The sequence below is a fragment of the Echinops telfairi genome, unplaced genomic scaffold (assembly GCF_000313985.2).
Source record: "Echinops telfairi isolate 266 unplaced genomic scaffold, ASM31398v2 ScPeMD7_1;HRSCAF=3_0, whole genome shotgun sequence".
NCBI classification, from domain to species: Eukaryota; Metazoa; Chordata; class Mammalia; order Afrosoricida; family Tenrecidae; genus Echinops; species Echinops telfairi.
The window spans coordinates 44,618,662-44,635,523 of record NW_022103896.1 but is presented as its reverse complement, the minus strand read 5'-3'; the positions used below and the strand labels follow the sequence as shown (position 1 = coordinate 44,635,523).

General features: G+C 37.9%; 1 protein-coding gene across 1 annotated transcript in view; it reads right to left on the bottom strand.

Moving 5' to 3' along the window:
• RAD54B (RAD54 homolog B) overlaps positions 1–16,224 on the bottom strand; it is a 131,864-nt gene extending 115,640 nt beyond the window's left edge. The window contains exons 1-3 of the mRNA XM_045287340.1: positions 16,207–16,224; positions 9,212–9,362; positions 4,032–4,188 (exon numbers count right to left, since the gene is read on the bottom strand). Of these exons, the coding sequence (XP_045143275.1) occupies positions 4,032–4,188; positions 9,212–9,346 (292 nt within the window). The 5' untranslated portion in view covers positions 9,347–9,362; positions 16,207–16,224. The remainder of the gene's footprint in view (positions 1–4,031; positions 4,189–9,211; positions 9,363–16,206) is intronic.
• Between the last annotated feature and the right edge of the window lie 638 nt (positions 16,225–16,862).

Here is a 16,862-nt window from a genome sequence, read left to right as displayed (position 1 = left end):
ATCCATTGTGTCAAGCACATTTGTACATTTGTTGCCATCATCATTTTCAAAACATTTTCTTTCTACTTGAGCTCTTGGTATCAGCTCATTTTTCCCCTGCCTCTCACACCCTCCCTCCTTCACGAACCCTTGATAATTTATAAATTATTATTATTTCATGTCTTACAATGACCGAGGTCTCCCTTAACCCACTATTCTGTTGTCCACCCCCCACGGAGGGGGTTATACGTAGATCATTTTGATAGGTTCTCGCCTTCTCCCCCAACCTTCCCCTCCCCTCCTGGTATCGCTACTCTCATTATTGATCCAGAAGGGTTTATCTGTCCTGGGTTCCCTGTGTTTCCAGCTCTCATCTGTATCAGTGTACATCCTGTAAGGTAGAATTGTAAGGTAGATTTGTAAGGTAGAATTGGTATCAAGATAGTGGCGGAGAGGAAGCATTAAAGAACTAGAGGAAAGCTGTATGTTTCATCGGTGCTATACTGCACCCTGATTGACTCAACTCTTCCTTGTGACCTTTCTGTAAGGGGATGTCCAATAGTCTACACTTCCCCTCATTCACACTGATATTATTTTTTGTTCTGGGTCTTTGATGCTTGATACCTGATCCCATCGACACCTCATGATCACACAAGCTGGCGAGCTTCTTCCATGTGGATTTGTTGCTTGTCAGCTAGATGGGATGTTTTCTTAATGTACAATTACTCCTTAATATACAATTCTTTTTTACATACATATGAGTGCCTATGATTTGGTCTCCAGTTAACCCATACTAGCACACATGGATTACACTCAATATAAAGAAAGTAAAACTCCTCACAACTGGATCAATAAGCAACATCATGGTAAATGGAGAAAAGATTAATTTTTGTGTTTAATAAAGGTTTCTATGATTTTTTTAAATTACTTTTGACTTACTCTTATATTCTTATTCATATCATTTAAAAGGTAGCACAAAAATCTAAATTTCTCAGAGAATGTTAAACACTTAAGAACATACCCCTGGAATCTCAGTCCAGAGAGAAGTTTGACCACTCTTTATCTTTTTAAATCCTCCTTTCTTTACAAATGCTTTCCTCTTTGCCTGCCAACACTATCTTAAGAGAGAGAAAATTTTTTTCCTCTGGTCCCCTGGCATCCCTCAAGGTATTTCTTCTCCTTTCCTTTACTGAATTAAGACCCCTTTGTTCAGTTACACAGTTTTGGAACTAACATTTGCATTAACCCCTGAATAGGAGAATGTTTCTGCCTTTATATCTATGGTTTATTGAAGCCAAGTCAGTAAACTGATAAATACATATAACAGAAACAGTATGTTTGATGTGCCTGAGAGAATTAGTAGTGAAGAAGTCAGGGTAATCAATAATAGTACTGACTGTTACAAGCTCATCACAACTAGTGAAAGAATTTTTCATTTTCTAAAGAAAAATACTTGTATAGTTCTGAATATCTAGGAGGTCTGGAGTATATTTTTCAAAAGCACAGGCTTAAATGTACTGAGCCTGATTATTCATGAAGAGAAAGTGACAAGGAGTTTGGACAAAAAAAGGCAAGAGTCTGTCTTCCTACCAAAACCCCAGAAGAACCACATTTCTGATGCTAGGGGATAGCAGCAGTAGTAGACACACAACATAGGGTCCAAAACTTATTTGACCCCACACTTCCTTTTCAGGAAAAAAAAAAATTACTCAGAGCCGCTGATTAAAACCTTTTGTACTACAGCCCATCGTCCAGGATGAAATGTAGGTATCTGCTTTTACAGCCCCTTTGCACTATTCCAGCGCCCATCAGAGGGCAGTATCGCCCACTTTGGGAAACAATGAGCTATATCAATCTCAGACGATTCATATCTGCAAACTGGTGGGGTTATAAAGAGACTGGAAATGCAATGGAGATGAAAATGTACTTACTTGATACAGAAACCAAGCTCAAAAAATGCTACAGGGATACAAAATTTTAAAAAAAAACAGTTGCCATGGAGTCAATTCCACATGCATGTGCCAGAGCAGAACTGCACAGTGTTTTCAATGGCTGTGACTTCAGAAGGAGGTGACCAGGGCTTTCCTTCAAGACATCAATGGGTCAAATTGAACCATCAACCTTTCAGTTAGTATCCATGCGCATTTTTTATGCTACCTAGGGATTTAATATTATAAATTGCTGTTAATCTGCTAAAGTTTAGTGATAATATTGTGGCTGTGTATTATAAGAAATACATGCTGAAATATGTAGGCATGCGATGGTATGATATCTGCAACTTCAAATTTTCAAATGACCCAACAAAAAGTGTGTGTGTGTGTGTGTGTGTGTGTGTGTGAAAGAGAGGAGTAAGGGGGAGGCAGAGAGAAAATATGACAATTAAATACTAATAATCATTGAATTTACTATTTTAATTGGACTATTTTTTCAACTTCTCTATATGAAAACTTTCAAAATAAAAAGATGAATAAACTAGGGCACAGACTTGGACCTCACTTCAGAGTGGATTAGAGCTAAAATTTAAAGGATGTCAAAAGGTGAGTGCTTTTAAAAAGTGACTGTATACTATATAGGTCTCTTATCTCCAACGACACAATTTTCTATACATTCCCTCCTCCCACCCAGCAATCCATGATAGAAAGTAAGGTACTTCTTACAAAGCTTTCCCCCAATTAACCTCATTCCTAGATTGAAAGGCAGGAGGGTATCAGGAGGCTGGCACCTGTTCCCCAGCCCAGTGAATGTACTAATCAGAGAAGAGATTAAGAGATTAAAAATTGGACAAATTAACTCCTTCTTCTGTTTCTCTTATTAAGTCTTACCACCTTTCTCTTATTTAGCAGGGAAGGGAATGAAAAATCATGGAACACAAATAAGGCCCAAAATAAAATGAAGGTGTTACATTACATTGTAAATACTACAATATTATTCTCTGGTGAAGAGATTAGCTATCAGGGTAGAAAGAAAATGGGTATACCATCTCAGGCTAGCAGTAAAGAAGAGAGTCTGAGAAAAGAAGAAATTCCCCTGAAGAGGATGAAGGAAGAGGAAGATGGGATCCAGGAAAAGAAGGAAAAAGAAGGCTAATCAGTAAACTGCTTGGCCCAACACTGTCCCTTAGAAGTCTCCTAAACTGATGTGCCAGTTCCAAAAGTCCTTCTCAAACGTGGGAACACAGAGCATTCCAAACAGACAACTCCATTTTCTATTTGTACTGTAACAAATTACCACAGATGTGATGGCTTAAACAAGGTAACAGCCATTCATCGGTAAAACTTATTGAGAAGTTCGAGAAATATTCTTCAAATTAACTAAGCAGTGAAAGGGTTAAGAGCTTAAAGGCTCTTAGTTGATCCGCACTAGTAGCTTAGGGAGGACCATCACTCTTCCAGACTCCCAACAGATGGAGCTCTCTCCTGGAGTCTGTTTATTCAACCAGAAAATGAAGAAATGTAATTTGAAAATATAGTTGTAATGATGCCTTTCAAAAGCCCAAATAAACAAACATCTGTGATACTTTTTCTTTTAATTACCTAAAATAACAATGATCTCTTACAAATACAAAAAGAACCATAATCCTTAGGTTAATTCAACAATAGAGGATTAAGGAGAGGTGTATTTGTTAAATGCTTTTTCCTATAATAGTTGTGTATTTGTTAAATGCTTTTTCTCTATCTTGATCATGTAAATCTAACTAACTGGAAGTTACACCATGGGTTATAATGAATTAGTCATTTTAAATCCACCCCTTAATAATAGAAACATACTTGGGGGGATTGAAATTAAATCTTTAAACACAACATATTTTGGCACTTGATGAAAAGACCACATTAAACCAAAGAGTTTACAATGAACACTCTTAAAGTATGAAGTATGAAATTATTTAGTTATCATTAAAAGTAAATCATAACCAAAAAATTTAAACTGTCAACAATCTAACTGTATTATATTAACAACATCCAAATGCAACATATTTAGTCTTGGAAATAAGCAATGTAAAGACTACACTAACCTTATTGGTCAGAGGTAACTGACCATTAAAGCAGTCTTACCTGTCTGAAGTGGACCTAATGCTGGCATCAGAGATGATTCAGGAAAACATTTTCCACTGCGAGTATCCTTGTGATTCATTTCTCTTGTAGTCTCTTTAGCATGCAGAAGACTTAAATTACCAGTTCTGAAATCATTTTCTGACTTATTTGCAGCAACCTAAAAACACAAAACATAAATTTCAAGCAGAAGTTCAATCTAACTTCTATATTTTCACACAATAGATTCTTTTATTTAAAACAAGATTCATCTAAATTATAAACTACTAGTTACTCTCTAAATAGCAAATATATAAAAGTAGATTTAAAATGCAACTTTCATTGGTTGTGTATTTTAAGTTGGTTTAGTTGTGTTTTAAACACTGTAAGGCATGACAGAATGAAAAGTATATTTATAATTAATGTGTAATTAAAATGACGTTATCAGAAAAGTTTCTAAACATGTCACAATGTGTCATTCTCATATCCAGCTGCTCTTTTTCCTTGATAATTTCTCAATATAAAATTAACACTTAAATAATGCTAATGTTTTGGGTGTGATAATGGTGCTACCATTATGTTTTAATTTTTTAAAGAGCCCTTATCTCTTAAAGACATATACTAAAATATTTAAAAATGAAAAGGTACGACTCAGATCTGTATCACAATAACATGTAGGGAAGGGACTGGAGAGGAGCTGAAGCAAGATGGGGCATGAGGTGACACCTGTGGGAGCGAGGAAGAAGGATAGATGCGGGCAGTCCACAGACTCTGCTTTTGTGTGTTTTGTATTACTCCTGTAACAAACCATCACAGACTTAGTGGGTGGGTCAAGACCACATAAATACATCAATTTGTAGGTTAGAATTCTATAGGTTAGAAGCCTAATAAGGGTCTCACTGGGTTAAAATCCAGGTAACAGCAAAGGTGTGTTTAGAGACCAATATTATTCAATGTTTTATAATCTATTAGCATATTTATAGTGATGAGCAATTGGGCCAAAATTTTGCTCCTTGTATTTTCAGGCCAATATAACAAAAAAGCTGATTCTGACATATTTACCAAGGAAAATATTGTTTTGAAGCATCTGCTTCTGTTAATTTATTGGCCTGATAAATACAAGTAGCAAAACCCAATTTGAATATCAAAGCAATAGATTATAACTTATTGAATAATATAGCCACTTCCTAATATAAATTAACTCAATCTAAGATGAGAAATAATTTTAAGAAAAAAATTTCAAAAATGAAGTAGATAAGAGGAAGATGTAGTTTAACTGATAGCACAATACATCTAGATTTGTCGTGTTTCCTTCCTTAAAATAGTTATATGACCTCCAAATGAAGCTAAGCATGATAGTGGGACAAGAGGTGGGAGATGTGCCCTCGAGGTGGCTGTGAGAGGGAAGTTCTGACTCAGCCCACGAGGTGAAGTGGTTAAGTTGTGGGCCCTCCAGTCACACATACTGGCTTTATCCAGCTTTGTCTCCTCTGCAGAGGACTAACACATAATGGACTCACCACCATGATCAGTGTATCAATAGCTGTTACGATTTCTAAGGCCATATTTTCTGAATTAATTTAAAAATCAAAAACAAAACAAATGGATAGTCTGCAAAGCGGAGGGTGGGGGAACTCCTACATTTTCAGGTAACTCCAACTTTTGCATAATGATCTGGTCTTTAGAACTTACCCTTGTCCCAAAGTAAAGAGCGGGTGTATATGTTTTCTCTTTAAACCACCACATATGAAGAAGTTTCCACTTATTATTTGGTAACTTTAAGAAGAGTATTATTTGGGAGGGGGGAGCGGGGAGGGAGGGGAAAAATGAGGACCTAACGTCGGGGGTTTAAGTGGAGAGAAAATGTTTTGAGAATGATGTACAAATGCGCTTTACACAATTGATGTGTGTATGGATTGCGATAACAGTTGTATGAGCCCCTAATAAAATGTTTAAAAAATAAATAAGAGAGAATAATTACAAAAAAAAGAAGAGTATTATTTAAAAAGCTCTAAAACCAGATAATAGTGACGGCTGCACAATACTGAGAGTACTTCATATCACTAAAGTGACAATCTAAAATAGTCAAAATGATACATTTTTGTACATGTATTTTTACTAGTTGTTCATCTAAAAAAAGGAGGTACTATAACTGATTCCATTTATAGTAATCTATCCTAAAGATTTAATTTTAAAAGGATCAGCCAAAGACCTATGTAATAAGATGTTCTGATAATATAATCTAAAATGGGTGATAAAACTATAAACAGCATAAAGACTCAATAGTAGGTTAGTTAACTATGATACAAAAAAGTCCAAACTCACTGCCACTGAGTCAGTTCTAATTCAGAGTGACCGTAAAGGGCAGAGTAGGAAGAGTTTCTAGACTACATCTTTACAAGGGCAGATAGTCTCAATCATTCTCCTAAGCAGCGGCTGGTGGGTTACCAACCAAGCACTATTCCACAGCAGCACCAAGGCTCCTTAAAATATGATACACTCAAAAAAAAAGAAAATTTATCTACAAGGATTCTGGCCCCTTCCCTCACTTCAAAAACCAACAACCAAACTCATTGCCATTGTGCTAATTCTGACTCATAGAGAGCTATAGTATAAGACAGAACTGCCCTTGAGGATTTCTGAGGCTGTAACTCTTTGCAGGTAGACAGTCATACCTGAGCAGCTGGTGGTTTCGAACTGCTGACCTTGGGGCTAGCAGTCCAACATGTAACTACCAGGGCTATTTATTTAGTTACCAAAAGTATAAGTAAGTCTAATTTATATACCCATCTGCAAGTCACTTATTAAAAATGTATTTCTTTAATCATTATTTCTAAGGATTAGAAGACTTTTTTAGACTACAGGTAGGTAAGTACTGTAACTCTTTCTATAGGTTTTGGGTTTTGTTTTGGTTTTTTGCCTAAATTTTATTTTGTGTTGTAGAGTACAAACGTGCAACAATTCAACAGTTTCTAAAACTACAATTTTATGACACTGATCACATTCTTCAAGTTGTTCAGCCTTTCTCAGCCTCCTTTTCTGGGTCGACTAAGAAACATACACTAACATACACTAACATACCTCCTCCACTAACATGCACTTACTGCTCCTTAAGGCTCTTATCTAATCTTGAGTTGCTCTTGTCAATCTGATGCCACATAGATATTTCTTAAAAGAGTAAAATGCTCACGGTGGGCACTTGACTAGTTAAACTAAATTCTTGTTTGGTTTTAAGGTGACTTCAGGGGATATTTTAGGACTAATGTTTAAAGATTACCTCAGGGCAATAGTTTCAGGGATTCATCCACGACTCCACAAAGTATAGAGTCCAGGGGGATTTGAAATTCTGTTCTGTACTTTCCCTCATTCAACCAAGTTTCTTACATAGAATTTTTTAAATCAAAATAGTCAACTCAAGTCCTCCCTCAATACAAGAACACTTTGTTTTAATAACCTGGCATTCTGTGATGCACACCTTCCCCTACACCATGGGGTCTTCAAACTTTTTAAACAGGGGGCCAGTTCACTGTCCCTCAGACCCATTGGAGGGCTGGACTATAGTTTTGAAAAAAACTATGAACAAATTCCTATGCACACTGCACATATCTTATTTTGAAGTAAAAAAACAAACAGACAAAAACACCCGGCGGGCCGGATAAATGTCCTCTGTGGGCCGCATGTGGCCCGTGGGCCGTAGTTTGAGGACGTCTGCGGCCTACATCATTGCTGAAGACAAAATGGGTGCGTAAAAATCCAGCTAGACTGGAGCATGTACACTGTTACAGATAATAGCTCTTGACACACAGAATCCAAAACAGATAGATTCATCAGGAACAGTATTGGGAATAATGATACCATGAGGGGGAGTGGGAAGGTAGGGGTTGAAGGGGGTGAAAGGGAAAACCAATCGTAATGATCACCGTATAACCCCCCCCTCACCCCAGGGGGACGAACAACAGAAACATGGGTGAAAGGCAACAGCAGACACTGTAAGATATGAAAATAATAATGATCTATAATTTATCAAGGGTTCATGAGGGTAAGAGGGTGGGGAGGGGTTGTGAAAAAAGAGGAACAGATACCAAGGAAAAGAAAGAAAGAAAATGATGGCAACATATGTACAAATGTGCTTGATACAATTGATGTATGGATTGTTATAAAAGCTGCAAGAGCCCCCAATAAAATGATTTAAAAAGAGAGTTAGTCACAGAAACCCAAAGGGGCAGTTCTATCCTCTCCTATTGCGTCACTATGAGTCAGAATTGACTAAAACAGTGAGTTTCGTTTTTTGGAGGTGTGTGTGGTGGGGGGTGTGATGGCCACTTATAAGGTTTTAAGACCAGCTACTAAGCAGTGAACTAGGAAATTGAACAGAAGAGCTAAACACATTATTGGGCCAATTAACTAGATGCCCATAAAACCATGATGCTAAACCTCCAAACCAAGGAACCAAATTTCATGAGGTTTGGTTGTACATAATCGGCTACTCTTTTTCTTTGCTCTCTTGGTCATTGTAAATATATCACATTACTCTTGCTAAATTCTACAGGTATACAACTTATTGACAGCAATTGTAATAATCAGCTGGGCAACCCTACCCTCAATGTGATTTCTCCATCACTACTCATCCCATTTTCTCCCTCTCTCCCTCCGTCCCTCCCACATTTGATAACTACTAATAAGCTTTGGTCTCTACACATTTGCCTTTTCTTGAGTCATCTAATAATTTTCCTTTGGTGACTGGCTTCTTTCACACAACATAACGTCTTCCAGCTCCATCTATACTGGAGTATATATAAAGCCTTCATTTTTCCTTCTGGCTGAGTAGTACTCCATTGTATATATACCACATTTTGTTTATTAATGCATCTGTCAATGACATGTAAGCTGTTTCCACCTTGTGGTTATTATAAACAGTACTGCAATGAACATTAGTGAATGTCTCTCTGTTTTTTTTACAAATCATTTTGGAGGCTCATACAACTCTATCACAATCCATACAGACATCCATTGTGTCAATATGTCTCTCTTTTGATTGTCTCCTTTCAATGCTTTTGGGTCGATACCTAGAAGGGGATTGCTGGGTTACAGGGTGGTTCTAGTTTTAGTTTTCTGAAGAACCACCACGCTGTTTTCTACGACAGCTGTCTCATTTCACATGCCACCAGCAATAAATAGACAAGGGTCAAAAAAATTTTTTTTACCTCATATAATTTTGTATCTGGACTCAGCTTTGTAATCTCTCCATTCGGGTTTGGATTACTTCTGCCTGGTGGTATAAATTTTGGTTTTTTCGAGGGATTCCCCTGCAACTGACTTGGTGCTACAGATCGTCTCATAGTTAGCAGCACTGACCTGGAAATTTTTAAAAAATAAATCATTAATTCATTTGTTGAGAACTGTGCTCAAAAATAAAAATAGCTCATCACAACAACCACAACATCAAATATATATATATATATGAATAAGCCTCAGAAAGCATGGTCGTCAGGAAAATTTATATGATTGAAACTTAATTCAATTTCACATATAAACTAGAGCACATATGTCAACTTAGATCATATTAAGGACATTATAGTATCATGCTATAGGCAAAATTTTTAAAATCTAAGGAAACATAATTATTCTCAAACATCTATCAAGCATGCTATTTATTTCCATCCCACTAACCCACAAGCAGCATCAACCACACCACCCAATACATTATAATCACCAACAAATATTTTTTAAATGCATGTTTGAGATTTTAGCAAATCAAAGAGCACATTTATAATTCAATTCTTTAAATCATTTTATTAGGGGCTCATACAACTCTTATCACAATCCATACATACATCAATTGTGTAAAGCACATTTGCACATTCATTGCCCTCATCATTCTCAAAACATTTGCTTTCCACCTAAGCCCCTGGCATCAGCTCATTTTTGCCCCTCCCTCATGAACCCTTGATAATTTATAAATTATTATTTTGTCATATCTTGCACAGTCCGACGTCTCCTATCACCCACTTTTCTGTTGTCCGTTCCCCAGGGAGGAGGTTATATGTAGATCCTTGTAATCGGTTCCCCCTCAATTTATTTCTTACTACCCTATTTCCTTCCAAAAGAGTACAATTGTTTTATATAAATGCAAAGACCAGAACCAGGTTTCTAGCCTTTTTCACAGTATTATTTCCACTACGACTATGCAGGAAAGACAGAAACCTAAATGTCCATAAGGGGGTGCTACTGAAATAAATCACGGTAGACCCATGAAACACAATACACTCTCTTCATCCACCATGAAAGCCTGTGCTCTGTACAACAGCTCCAGCATGACCAGGTTCTCTGCTTCCGTAGGCCTTGGGACAACTGTCCCCTCTACAGTGTTGGGAATGCAAATACCCTGTTTTCTTTGCCTGATGACTTCTACCTTACACAAGAGCTCACCCCACATCCTCCCAAAGACAAGTTTAGGGGCCCTTCCTATGCACAACTCAAACACATTCATACTGTAATAAAATTGCCTATTGATTCTCCCAAGCTGAAAACCCCTAAATCAAACATAAACACTTATATTCCATTCATCACAATATTGCTAGTACCAAAACATAGAAGGCATTCAATACTTATTATGTGAATGATTCTGTAGCCATTAAAAACTCCTGTGGAGAATGTTTAATGACATGGAAATGGGAAAATAATGACATGAGCAATTATTCCTCATATGTCAAATAAAAATGAATGCCAAATATGCTCAGCATCTCCCAATTTTATTTAAAAAGGACAAAAAGCAAAAACAGTACATATACATTTGTCAAAAGTCATCTAGTGTACAAAAGTATATAGAAGTAATTAATACTTCTTTAAAGTGGTATACATCCAGTATGTAGAAGTAATTAATACTTCTATAAGGTAGATCTTTTTTTAAAAGGCTAGAAAGACACATGCCATTAATTTAACTTTGATCCTCTCTGAATGTTAGAATTACCAGAAATTTCAATTTTCTGCTGATTTATTTTCTATGTATTTCATATTTTTTCTTTTTTTGGTATTTCATATTTTCTACAATGGAAATGTTGCCTTTATAATAAAGGGAAGTACCATTTACATTTTTAAAAGACGATTTTCCCCCTTTAATGATTTATTTCAACAAATCTAAGACGCCAAAAATTATAAAACTTACCATCATATCATGTATCCAATAAAGAAAAAAAGAAATGCAGCCATTTAATCTGTGATATCACATTGGCATCTGGATATTTCTAAATTTCATAGATATTAAAATGATGAAATGTGTGTCTAATAATTAATAGACCTAATATAGTTTGAGAGATTAATAGTAAAAGATTATCTCTATTGTTTCTTATTCAAGGGGAAATAGATCCCTGTTAGTACTAACTTGGAACAAATTATGAAATACAGAGTTCACACCTAGTTTAGAAATAATATTCACCAAATTTAATTGTAAGAAAAAAATAAATCATGCCAAAATAAACTCATTAACCTAATTTTCTTTTTGTAATAGCTCAGTATAGTAGATATGTAAATGACCCAAATTTAAAACCGACATATTAACTGCAGCAAAGAATCCTAGTCACCCAGTGATTAAACATTCAACTGCTAAGCAAAAGATCAGAGGTTCAAACCCACTAGCCACTTTGCTTTGCATGAGAGATGTGGCAGTCTGCTACTGCAAGGATTCACAACCTTGGAAACATTATAGGGGCATTCTACTCCGTCCTAAAGGATTGTTATGAATTGGAATCAACCCTACAGCAATGGGCTTGGGTTTGTTGGCTTTTAACAACAGCAAGATTCATGTAAAGAAGGCATTGTTAAGCCCTGTATTTACACTTAGTTGTTCATTAATCAAGCAAAATAGAACAAGGGTCAGTTCAGATGAAAGATTTCAGATTTTCAATTAACTGTAATTCAACTTAAATGATTTATTTTTGTTGACAGGTGCCAACCCTATTACAACAGAACGTATTTACACCATCCTCACAATTGTTATGCTTGAACCCACTGTTGCAGCCACTGTGTCAATTTATCTCTCGAAGGGTCTTCTCTCTCACTGTCCTTCTACTTTACCAAGCATGATGGCTTTTTCCAGGGACTGTTCTCTCCTGATAGCATGTTCGAAGCACTTGAGACAAAGTTGCCATTGTTCCAAGGCAGATGTTTGTTTTAGCACTCCATGGTACTTTCACTATCCTTCACCAACACAATTCAAATGCATCCATTATTCTCCAGTCTTCCTTATTTATGATCCAACATTCACTTCCAGTGAAAATACCTCCGGTTGGGTCAGGCACACCTTACTCCCTCAAAATGACAACTTTTCTCTTTAACACTCTAAATAGGTTGTATGCAACAGATTTTCCCAGTGCAATATGCATAGTTTCATTTCTTGTCTGCTACTTCCATTAGCACTGATTATGGATTCAAATAAAACTAAATCCTTAAATGATGTTTTCTACTGGTCCAATTGTGAGATGTTTCATTTCTTTACATTATGTTGTAATTCACACTAAAGACTATAGTCTGAATTTCATCACTATCGATTTCAAATCCTCTTTACTTTCAGCAAGCAGGGTTGTATCTTTCTATGTATCCACTGGTTGTTGACAAGCAGTCCTCGAATTCTGATGCCATGTTCTCCTTCATATAATCCATCTTCTCTAATTACTTAGTGACCTTTTGCTTTCTTCATATATGACATTTTTTATGTCATTCCACAACTCATCTGGTCTTCACTCATGAGTGTTTGATGTAGCATATCTATTCCTAAGACGGTGGGAGCTATACTCAAGAAAGAGAAAGCCCTGCTGCCATAGTGAGTTACATGTTGGGCTGCTCACAAGGTCAGCAGCAGTTCGAAACCACCAGCTGCTCCACGGGTGAAAGATGAGGCTTTCTACTCCTATAAAGATGTAGTCTCAAGGGAAAGAGAGGGAGGCAGGGGGGAAAAAAAAGATTTAGTCTCAGAAACCCACAGGGGCAGTTCTACCCTATAGGTTCACTATGAGTCAGAATTTAATTGATGGCAGTGAGTCTGGTTTTGGGTTCTATTCAAGGTTGTCTTTTGGCTTTCGTGGACTTTTAATTTTCTTCAGCTTCAACCTGAACGTACACATAAGCAACTGATGATCTGTTCCAGTCATTCCCTGGCCTTTTTTAGTTGATAACATCTCCACTGTGTATTCCCATCTGTTATATAAATGCTGTTTTTATTTTGTCTTATCAAAGTATTTGCAATGAATTCATTAGTTTTGCAAAATTCTGTTATGCAACCTGCAGCTTTGTTTCTATCACCAAGGCCATATTGTCCAATTGCTGAGCCTTCTTTGTTTCTAATTTTCACATTCCAATCACTATCGTTGCACCTTGATTATATGTTTGATCAGCTTCTGACTGAATTTTGTAAAAAGTTTTTTCATCACTAACTTTGTTAGTGAGCAAATTTTAATAACAACTGTATTAACTGGTCCTCCTTGTAGGCATATAGATATTATCCCACCAGACATGATAGGATAAAAGATCGATCTTGAAGTATTCTTTTTGATGGTGAATGTAGCAGCACTCCTCTTGAATTTGTCACTCCTGGCTTAGTAAGCCATGATTGTAGATTCAAAATGGTCAATACTGGTCCATTTCAGCTGAACTAATGCCTAGGATATTGATCTTCATGCTTTCATTTCATTTCTGATGGCTTCCAATTTTCCTAGATTCATATTTCATATATTAATTTCCATATCATTAATGAATGTTTTTTCAGCTGTTTCTTCTCATTTTGAGTTATTCTCCATCAGCAAATGAAGGTCCCAAAATCTTTGCTCCATCCACATCATTAAAGCCAACCCCACCTTGAAGAGGCAACTGTTCCCTCGTATTTTGAAGGCCTTCCAACCTAGGAGCTCATCTTCCAGTACAATTATCAGACAATGTTCTTCTTCTATTCTTAAGGTGTTCAGTGGTTAATTTTTCAGAATTTACCACCTCTTCCTTCTTCCTAGTCTGTCTGAAAATTTCACTGACACCTGTTCATCATGGACGACCATGCTAGCATTTAAAATACCAGTGGCAAAGCTTCCAGCATCACAGCAACAAGCAAGCCGCCACAGGACCATAAACTAATAGATGAGTAAAGCATAAATCCTAGAGAGCAATAAAGATATGATGTCCATCTCATGAATTATATAATAAGTTCCATATTTGCACTGGTCAGATCACCATGAAATTTTTGGTTCACATTTTTTAAAAATACTTGAAGAAACAGAGCAGCTAGAAAATTCAATATTAGATTTGTCAACCTGAATTTAGTTCTGATTCTGCTGCCTGAGGGATACTTAACTGTCAGCAAGTTATTTAAATTTTGTGAACTTCAGTTTCCTTGTTGACAAAAGAGAACTGATTAAAAAGCTAAGATGTCTTTCAACACTAAATCACCACTTGTACTCCTACACTCATACCTAATATCTATTATTTCTACCTTCCATTTATCCTGTAAAGAATGAAAACTAATGAATTCAAGAATGGAGGCTTATGAACAGTACCCAGAACTCACTGCCATTAAGTCAATTCCAACTCACAGTGACCCCACAGGACAGAATAAAACTGCTCCTTTGAGTTTCGGAAGCTATGAATGTTTTCAGGAGCAGAAGCCTCATTTTTCTTCCTCAGAGCAGCTGGTGAGTTCAAACTGCAGATCTCTCAGGTAGCAGCCCAACACATAACCCACTACGCCAGTAAAGCGAAGTGACAGTAAGACAGGAGCCAGCCTACTTGGTCTTGAATCCTAGCTCAACCACTTTGACATCCATTCATCCCTTTTATTTTATTGGCACATATCAAAATGAACTGCACACATCAGTATTTTCCCCCTAAATACTTTAGCATCCTTATTGCCTTATTTAGAATATTGTGGTAAAATACAAGGGAGCTTCAAAAAGTTCATGGGATAATGGAAAAGATAAAATTTTCCTAAAAACTTTTTAAAGCCCTCGCATATGGACCACAAAAATGTTGCCATTTCGACCACTCTTAAGAGTACAATTCAATGACATTAATCATTCACTCTTAAAACACTCACTCCCATCAAGTTTATTCCAATTCATAGTGGCCGGTAAGACTGCTCGGGTGGGTTTCCAAGGCTATACATTTTTACAGGACCAGATAGCCTCATCTTTCTCCCACAGAGTGTCTGATGGTTTCCAACTGCTGACCTTCCCACCAGGGTTCTTCTTACTGCTTAGGCCCTTTTCCCAAGTACTAGAAATTGCTCATTTGGCAGCCCTATTGTCATACTACAACTTTTACACTAATGCACACCTGCTTCTGTCCCTGCAGGGAAATGGCAAGGCTAGGAAGGGTGCTAAAGTACTTGAAAAGCCAGTCGATACACAGCAGGACTTCAGAGGCAAATGCTGACACTTCAAGCATGTGATCTTGGGCAGTTTACTTCGCCTCTTTACATCTCAGTTTTCTCATCTTTAAGGGATTCAAGAGTCAACCTTACTCATGGTACTGCTGGAAGGTTTATGATATATATGTTATACATAAATAAAGCCCTTAGAAGAAATAGTAAGTATTCGATCTCATCTATAAAATTACAATCTAAATTAAAAAAATAAAAGCAATGTTGCAATTTTAAAAATACAATCAATAATTATGATTACTGGGTGTTTATTATATACGACACATGAGATTAAGACTCCAAAACTTCCTGCCATGAATGGATTCCAACTCATAACGACCTCACAGGGCAGGGTAGAACGGCCTCTGGGGACTTCCCAGGCTGTAACTCTTTATGAGTAGAGAGCCCCATCTTTCTACCAAGGAGCAGCTGGTGGTCTCGAACTATTGGCCTTGTGGTTACCAATCAAGTGTTAACTACTATGCCACCAGTATTAACTACTATGAAAGAATAGAGAGATGATGAATCCCCTGGGGATTGAAAGGCAGCTAGAGGACTTAGTTCAACAAAGGGGGCCCAAAACTGGCGGTTCACTTGGGCTTTAAGAGCCATGTGGGGAAGGGGCTAGAGGCACAATCTCACTCATAAAATGCTTGAAAGGAAACAAAACAATTCTACCTAAAATAGAAGCAGCCCTCCCTTTTGTTTCTTCATCAGGTAACTTTATTTGTTAGCTATTCACGTCAAGGCTTCAGTTGGACATGCTGGACACTGCCCTAGACACACTCTTGAGGGCCTCACCTCCAGGTCCCGGGCGGAAGCGACCCCGGGCGGGACTCCGGCCTCTCGCCGTCCGCACACCCACCGCGCAGGGGCAGTGGCGAGGCCGCCCAGCACGTCGGAGGGCGCCTCCCGGCGGGAGACCCGGCAGGACAGGCGGCAGCGCGCGTCTCTTCCTTTTTCCTGGGTGGCCGGGTCCCAGGGACTCTCGCCGGTGGTCACCTACAAGCCCACCGGCTGTCGCGGCCTCTCAAGCCCTCTTCCCAGAAGGCCAGCGTCCCGCGAAGCCCTCACAGAGTAAGAAGCCCGTCCCTCTGTCGCCGCCGGACGAGATCAAGGTTCCCGCCACGGCGCAGCCAACCGCAGCGAGCCTGCCGCGCGTGCGCACTACCCTCCGCTGCAGCGCCCTGCCCGCCCCCCCCTCCCCCCCCTCCCGGGACTGGAGGGCTTGGCTGCAGAGCTGCGCTGATGCTTTTGTCATTTGCTTTAAACCGGTCAAAGTCTGGTTTGGGTCTAAGGTTTAATTCTATAGGTATGTATTTGATGCCCACTCTACGTCAGGCATTCGTGAAAACGCTTAAATAGCAGGCGCCACAACATACTTGGACAAATAATTCTGATTCGGTGTGGTAAGGACAATAGGAAGGTGCGTTGCAGGAGTAGACTTGGATCCTATG